An 8,942-nucleotide genomic window follows, 5' to 3' on the forward strand; every position below is an offset into this window, starting at 1 on the left:
AGCTCGAATACTGATGGATGAAATTAGATTGCAATTTTACTTTTTTGCTGTTTCAGACTCAAAAACTTTATAAAGTTTTATTAAAAATGTGATCTTCTGTAAACCTTAGATGCATCAGTGGAAAAGCAGACTGACAATGGTAACAATGTGCAAAAAGGACACCTTTAACTGATGTGTTTTATAATGTAAATGTGTTATAATAAGAACTGAATTAACTGTAATTTATTTGAATCTGGACTGGATTTATAATTTGGATTTGTTTTTTGCTTTTGAATATTTCCCTTAGATGATTGTTGTTTTGAATTGGTGCTATATACGGTAAGAAAAATAATATGAACTGATCTGAATTATACTTAGCTAAAAAATAACATAAAAAATCGAAGCCAAAGAATCTGTTTAGGGTTTTAAATCTCAAACTGAATTCCTGCTTCTTCATAATCTAAACAAACAGAAATGATTTTTAAACACTAATAGCTCAATTTGTTCAGCAATGATGGGATTTTTGTTGAACAGTTTGTGTTTATGTGCTGACACATAATGGTTTATTAAATGTTATTAAGGAAGTAACTATCTCATCCTGTTGATTTTTAACTTATCTGTGCAAAAATGTAATAAAAGCAGACTTTGTGCAGATCATAAACTCACCCACGCTTCCAAAAAGAAACTTAAAATAACAAGAGACAAGTTGCACTTTCTGAATGTCACCATCTGTTGATGGGTTTGTTCTCTTCAGCTGCTCTCATTTATATAAAAAACGTATCAACGTGAAGTGATCACTCAGTTTTCCTCAGCGTCAGGAAAGAAACTGAAGCACTTTGATCAAAGCAGCCACTTTCTGTGAGTCTAAAACAAAAAGTGAATATTTAAAAAGTGAAACTTTGTTTAAAACCAAAAATAAAATGCAATAAAACTCAAATGTCTTTGAGCACAGACTGCTGTTAGCAGAGCAGCAGAAGCAAAATGGCTCCATCATCGGCTTTTCTGCATAAACACGCCCAGAACAACTTCTGACCAATCACAAACCCCCGTGAGAAACAGTTCGGATGAAGCTGCATGAATGAGAGCCAACTTTGTGACTCCTTATGGAGGACGACAGCAGCTGAAGGCTTAATGTGGAGGAGTCTGAGTCCTGGGGGGCATCAGCCTCTCGTAGCGTTTCTCCTGATAACTTGACCTCAGGGGAGGAGTCAGACTAATAACAGACTAATGGCATCTCACCATGAAGCCTTGGTTCTTGGAGCTTCAGTCGAGCCAAGCCTGAAAACGCTACAGGAAGTCATCCCAAACTGACCCGTGTTACTGGATTTTAACAACTAACGTGTCAAAGAACTGCTCTTTTTAGTTCTCACTTTGATTTAAAGCATGTTTTGAAAATAGATCAGTAATTACAATGATCCAAATCTTGTTTTGCTGTCAAACAACAAAAAATTTAACTATTTTCCAAAGGTGCAGATTAATAAAAGTTTACCAGAATAAGAACTTATCTGAACATAAAGCAAAGTTTAGCTTAAATAACAAAAAGGAAACTCTTTCAAAGATATATTAGAGCAACCCATATGCCACTTCTTTTAAGTATTTATTTTTGTTTTTAAATGAAGAACATCATCCTTTTCATGTGATTCATCCATCGTCTCTTGATTATCAGAAGTGACAGGTATTCTTCCCTCCAAGGACTGCGGAACTTTGATTTTAAATACAAACAGCTTTTTGGCTAAATCAATTTCCATTCAAGGGAAAGTAAACTAAACATAAAAGGGCCAAATGAAAATGTCACAAAACGAGTGTTTTTAAGACAGAAGCCATGTTCATCTTCAAGCGTTTTAATGTCAAGCAGGACGAGGAGCCTCAGAGGAGCGAGTGCACCCTGGTGAGAGAAAATGTTCCAAATTTACTAAACAAAAATAAAAGGCAGCTAAACTACTTCCAGCTCCAAGTCGCTCCTGACAACCACACACACACACACACACACACACACACACACACACACACACACACACACACACACACACTCGCATGCAGTGCCAGGCGAAGCCAACGGGAGCATGGAGGCCCAGAGAGACAGATTGTCTTTTAATTGGTTGAAAACTGCAGAGCTTTGAGAAGAGCTGAAGGGGAGGACACACACACACACACACACACACACACACACACACACACACACACACACACCAAACACACAATGTCCTCTGTGATAGTAAGGAGACGTAGCCGGTCCCTGCTGACGGACGGCATAATGAGCTGAACTCCAGCCAACTCACAAAACGTGCGTCAGTCGTGCATCTTTTGGGCTGAACGTTGGTCGGTAACCTCCTGATACCATCAAACTAAAAGACAACAACGGCTCAGAGGCTCATGATTTAAAAATAAACATGTGTCCATTTGGTTTTGCTGCAGCATCACTAAACAAAGGCTTGACTGATACAGATCACTGAGGCCTTTGGAGCAATCTTATCATTTCACAACTAATTAAAACCAACATAGAAGGATTGAAAAACATCAATATATCTGTGAACTGGACATGTAATTCTGAAATGTGGGTCTGCACTCAACGTAAACAAAGCACATGACTGAATCCGCTAAAAACAACAACGACATCGGGCTGGCTGCGGTCTGTGGAGGTAAACAAATACGGCAGAAGACATTCAGGTGGAAATATGAGAATCTGCTGCTAAATGTGAAAAAACAACCCAAATGAGTCAGAAACTGTCAGTTATAAATACCAGGGATTATTCAGGGCTGCAGAGCTCCATAAACTTCAGCTGATGATTCATTGTTTGAACCTTTAAGTTTGTTTTAAAACCATCTGAGCGTAAATACGCACCGGGACCTCAGAGTTACTGGACTTCTTCAGCACAAACGGCTCTTTTATAAACGCCGCCATTATCGACCTATTTTATGTCACGTCGGCTGTTTCTGTAGGTAAACAATAAAGCATCCCTTTCTCATGACCTCTGACCTCCTGTCAAAGAATCATTTTGGTTTAGACAAACTAATAATCATTATTTTACCTTAAATATTAAAGTATTACTTGTTGCTGTGATAAATCCTCATTTAAAGTAATTATTTAATAGTCATTCCTCAGAAGAATATTCCCTAAACTCTTAGTGTTACTCTTATATTTATTCTAGTTTCTTGATTTAATTTACATTTATAATAAAACCATGAAGACAGAATTTGGTTTCCTCCTGATTCGGTGTAAACATTATGATAAAGACTTCCTTTAATTTACAAATTCAGCTTCAGCTGTTGAGATCTGGTAATAATAAGGATGAATAGATTAAATATTGTAATGATTGAGTTTCTGTGAGTTACAATCAATCTGTTGTTTAGTCACTCTGACCCGGTGCTCCTGATTTAACGAGAGTTTAATTTGTGTTAAGCTGAAGAAACGTTATCACCCTTCCTCATCCTCATTTATCGGCTCCAACAGTTTGAATTTAGGGACACGTTAACCATCAATATGAGGAGAAAATTCTGCAGATTTTGTTTCTTACATTAGCAGATGTTTTTAGACCAGTTTTCACAACATTGCAATGAATACATTATAAAAAAACTAACTTGACTGAATGAGATGTTTACTGTCACTTTCATATAAAAGTGAAAGAGAGTCTGAAACGGAGAGTTTGTTCTGAATGAAGTGACGAGAGCGGATTAAAGTTACCTCTTGATGGTGCGAAGCAGCGTGGATCTGGCCTCATTGTGGAAGGTGATGATGATGGATGTGGGAGGAAGATCAGAGTTGTAGTGGAGAGTTGTGCACCTGCCAAACAAGAAGATTATAAACATGAAGTCTGATTTACTGACCCTGGGAGAAGCAGCCAGGAGCTGCAGCCGTTTAAAGAAGTCTGATAAAAACCTGAAGTTTGTAAAGAATGATGCTACATATTAATATTAAAGTATGACAATTTCATAAAAAATAAATGCACCAAAAACTAGACAGAATACATCCTTATTACAAGTTTAGGCTCATATTTTAACATTATTTGAAATAAATAAAACTGGCCGCTGTTATCAGTGCTGATAGAAGAGACTGAACGTTGTTCAGTCTAGTTTGGGTTATTTAACAAAACTGCTTCACTTCACACACAAGTAAACAAACAAACAGACACACACAACGTCCTCCAACCCTCCCACATACACACACACACACACACAAACACACACACGGTAACAAAGCGATCAGAGCAGACTTGTAAAATAATTATAAATGGTTCCCAAGATGCTCATTAAAATACACCACATAACAGTGTGTGTGGGTGTGTGTGTGTGTCTTTGCTGACCCAGCAAACACACACACACACACACACTGGCCTTTACCGGTCAGATTGATGGATTGGTGACATTTTCAAAGAAGCAGTTTGTTCTGACTTTCATGTTTTTTGTAAAAACTCACCGTTTCTCAGATATCAGTAAAGCTAACACATCATGCCAGCTTGATGTGTTTTTAGCTGTTAATTTTATCTGTTTTCATCATAACTTTAATACTTTATCTTTGGAGGAGCTGAGATCAGAACAACTGAATCCCACCGTGAAATGATAAACAGAAACACGAAGGATCAAACACCAAACAATCAGTTGTATAACTTTTTTTGACTTATTTAGCTTACATTTTTAATAAATCTGTTTATATTATAGCCTATAATTCCAGTTTTCCTTCCTATTTTATTATTTTTTTGGAATTATAAGAAACAAAGTGATTTAAAAAAGTCAGTCTCTCTAAAACCAGGAAGCTATTCCCTGAAAAACATCGACTTTAACGGCTGAAAATGCTGCTCCAAAACTTCTGGTATGTGTAGATTTACTCCCATACCATCAGAAATACTGGCTTTAATGTGTAATAATAATTTGCTGCACTGATAAAATGCAGATAAAAATAAACATTTTATGGAATTAGGGGTTTAAAACCCATTTTGATGGGTTTGTCTGACTGGATGACACCAAAAACATGCTCAAAAATTGTGGTTTCTTTATTTTAAAGCATTAAATTAGATCCAGACTCTCTCTGAAGTTTGACAACAAAAACAACCTCACTGTTTTTAAAGCCACAGATAACACCTTTCTCCACCATTTAAAATATATGAGCTGACTTCAGCATCAAATAATGTCAAACAAACTGTTTTTATTTGTTTTCCAGCTGACAAATGTATCGTACGTTGAACTGTTTGAGTCAAAGTGCCCTTGAACCGAAACACTAAAGCTCCTCCTGAGATTTGCTGGAGGAAAGAACACCAGCTGAACTCCTAATTTGTTGTATTAACAGGTCGGCACGCGGCATCAGCCACTGCACACGAGAACCCAGCTGTGAAATAATACCATCAGCACCTCATTAACTCACTATTTGATTTTTTCTTTAGTTTGAAGGCAAAATGATTAAGTGAGGGAACAAGATTCCAAAGCAAATTACAGAATATAAAAGTTTTAGAAACAAGAAAAAAGCACATGTATCCTAAAAATAAAAACTGAGATTGAACTAGAAATTAAAATTCTTAAGATTCGTTTGTTGTTCTACAAATTGTAGCCTAATAAACTCATGAACCACTGGATGGATTTAAATGAAGCTCTTAGAAAATCATCCCTGGATGAACATAATTAACTGAATGAACCCCAATTCAAGATGGCTGCCAAAGCTAATCGACTTCAGCTAACATAAATTGACTATAACTCAGTCAATTTTACAGATATTAACATATCTAAAGTATCTAAAAGCCAGCAGTAGCATCAGAACAACTCATATGGGTCGACTTCTATCAGTACTAGGTTGACTTCCTTCGGTAGTCACAGGGTAGTGTGCGTCAACATAAAGTCAAAGCATCATTACTTCCCACTTCAACAATAAAGATATACACATCCATAATCTTTAATTGTCTCCTGTCTTCATAACCGAACAGCAAATTCAAACATTTCATGTAAAGACAGAAGATTAAGGTCCATTTATTACATTTATATTTCTGGTAATTTATTTAGTTTTTAAACTCAGCAACAAACTGCAGCTCGTTGCATCTTGTCAGACCATCATGAAGCCTGTTTCCTTCATCAAACAAGAAAACAGAGTTAGACTCCATTCTGGCAGTCGACCTTGAGAATCTCTTCATCCGTTCTGAAGAAAGTTGTGCAAATATTGTCGAAGGTGGAGGAGTGTCACAGGGAGAAGTATTTAAAAAGCAAGCTTTATCTGAGAAAGATTCTTAAATCTGTGACTCTTGGTTTAATTTCTGGTTTTAATTATAGATTAAGCAAAAAAAGACATAACTAATCTGCAAAGAAACACAATATAAAGACAGAGTCTGATATGAGACAGCTGAGTGTCTTAAAGTTTACCTTTCAAGTTTCATACAAAAGTTCATTTCTTCCTTTTGTTTAGCTGTTCTGCAGCCTGTTTCTTTCTCTGCATGAGAATCAAAAATACGCACCACCTGTATTTGTCATCATATCCCTTCATGCCCCTCTCTGCATCCTCCAAGGTGTGACAGATAGATGAGGATGAGGATGAGGAAGGGTGATAACCTTTCTTCAACTGAACACATATTAGGCTCTCGTTAAAGCAGAGTGACCAAACAATAGACTGATTATATGTAAGGCAAAGAGAAACGCTTGAATAATTTCTCGTATTGAATATTTGCAAACAAATAATGATGAATAATCATTTTTCATGTTTCATCTTATTTTAACACTGGATTGTGGTTTTCTTCACAACATTAGGAAAGCACGTAAACAATCTGTGAATAACTGATTAAACGTGTCCCAAAACAATCCCGACTCCCTCAGGCCAGAATGAACTTCAGAGAGAACAGTTACAGAAAGATGACAGGAGGTCAGAGGTCACGAGAAAGGGATGCTTCTTCATGCTACAAAGGCTTTATCTCCATGTCTTCATCTCGTTTTTTCCCCTGCAGTTGATTTATTCAGCAGCTCTACCAGAGAGGAACGATAAGCAGAGTCGAGCTGCTTCTCTTTGAGTGTGTGTGTGTGTGTGTTGCAGAGAGAAGGAAGATGAATGAGGCTGAGAGACGCAGTGACAGACAGGCAGAGAGACAGACGGACAGAGATGTACAGATAAAAGTTGTGCTGACAGATGACTGATGTTAGACTTGATAAGAACAAGCTTCCTTATTCTCAAAGTGTGCATTTCGGCGTGTGCGTGCGCGTGCACATGTTTGTGTCTGCGGGCTTCACGCACACTTGCACGCAAACTCACACGCAAACAGTGAAGGGGAAAGGAAATAAGGGAGAGATACAACAATAAATGACCTGGAGAAAGACGAAGGATGAAGTAAATGATAGCAGAGGAGGTGAAAAAGCTGCGAGAGGAAATGAAAGTCAAACATTTAAGGAGGACAGAAGGGAGCTGACGAGGAGGAGGACAGGAGGACAAAGAAATGAATCAGATGCAACAGGAGGAGACAGCAAATATGAGGAAGGATAAAGCAAAGAGATGGATGTGAGGTTATATGATTAAAACAGAAAAAGATCAAAATTACGAAGAGGACAGGGTAGGTGAGGTACGAGGATGAACGATGAGAGCATTTAAATAATAAGAACAAAGATAACACAGAGTAAATGTTATTGTTCATGCCTTGTAGATAACAGGTCATTTAGACGGTTTCAGTCTAACGTGATGTTTGCATCAAAGTCTTGGAAGATTGTAACCAAACAAACAAACAGTTATCTCCGAGCCTTCAAGGAAAGCCTAAAAGCAGAAAACTGGAGGATTTAAAAGCTTACAGAGGTGCCATCTGCCAAACTGTACCCAGGGGTTGACATTTAGTGCCAGTTGGGTACAAAGTAGGGGGAAAATGGGGCACTAACAAACGTTTTATATATATATATATATATATATATATATATATATATATATATATATATATATATATATATATATATATAAAAAGTGACACTTTTTGTTGTCTGTGTGATCTCCAAAGTACATTTTTTTCACCAGTATCAGGGTTGAATCAAAAGCTAAAACAGAAAAGAAGAAAAGTGGAAAGGACAGTGGAGTCTGAGCTGAACATTTCTGTGAAGATGTAAAAAACCATCATCCCCAGATGAGCAGAGCCACTGGTGTGTGTGTGGAAGTCTGCAGCTCGGATCATCAAAGTTCAGCTGCAGGTGAGATAAACAGATGAAAGGAGAGGTCAAAGTTATCCACACACACACACACACACACAGACACACACACAGAGTTCCTCTCCGCAGGCGGGGGCAGCCGACCTGTCAAAGTGTGTGTTCGTGCTGAAAAATACTAATGGCCACTGATGTTGCCCCGAGATATTGTCAGACAGGCTAACACACACACACACACACACAGGGACACACACACACACACACACACACACACACACACACACCTACCTGCAGCCTCTGATTAACACCTCCAACACATTGTCTTTCCGTCCTTCACTTGTTGTGCCTCTCAGCCTTTTTCCCACCGTTTTTCTCTCTCCGACCTTTTCTGTCCTTTCTGTCTCTCAGCCTGCTGCAGGTTTTTGTCATCACTCTTGGCTAAAATGTCTCAAACTTACAGCGACTGAGCAGAGCAGTAACTTTGGAGTTTCACTTAGTTGAATTAATGCCACCATAGAAGCAATATTAATTCACAATTCTGTAAATATAGATAAAATGATAACACTAAAATGAAAATGTATAATTTTTGTTTTACTATGAATACAGGATTTTGCTCATTTCAGTATCTGTTCAGCTAGCATTTTGCTACTTTTAGCTTTTAACAATCATCCTGCTCCTGTTAGCTTTCAGCTACTCTTTACCTCCTTTTAGCTTCTGTTCTATTTTGCTCATTTTAGCTTCTGTTTACCTCCTTTTAGCTCCTGTTTTGCTCCTTTTAGCTTCTGTTTACCTCCTTTTAGCTCCTGTTTTGCTCCTTTTAGCTTCTGTTTACCTCCTTTTAGCTTCTGTTTACCTCCTTTTAGCTTCTGTTTACCTCC

General features: G+C 37.7%; 1 protein-coding gene across 3 annotated transcripts in view; it reads right to left on the minus strand.

Moving 5' to 3' along the window:
* galnt14 (UDP-N-acetyl-alpha-D-galactosamine:polypeptide N-acetylgalactosaminyltransferase 14 (GalNAc-T14)) overlaps positions 1–8,942 on the minus strand; it is a 144,493-nt gene that overhangs the window by 56,039 nt on the left and 79,512 nt on the right. For all 3 annotated transcript variants that reach the window (XM_017434922.3, XM_037981566.1, XM_025010265.2), the window contains exon 3: positions 3,662–3,760. In XM_017434922.3, coding sequence (XP_017290411.2) covers positions 3,662–3,760 — 99 coding nt within the window. The remainder of the gene's footprint in view (positions 1–3,661; positions 3,761–8,942) is intronic.

This window comes from Kryptolebias marmoratus, linkage group LG19 (genome assembly GCF_001649575.2).
Source record: "Kryptolebias marmoratus isolate JLee-2015 linkage group LG19, ASM164957v2, whole genome shotgun sequence".
NCBI classification, from domain to species: domain Eukaryota; kingdom Metazoa; phylum Chordata; class Actinopteri; order Cyprinodontiformes; family Rivulidae; genus Kryptolebias; species Kryptolebias marmoratus.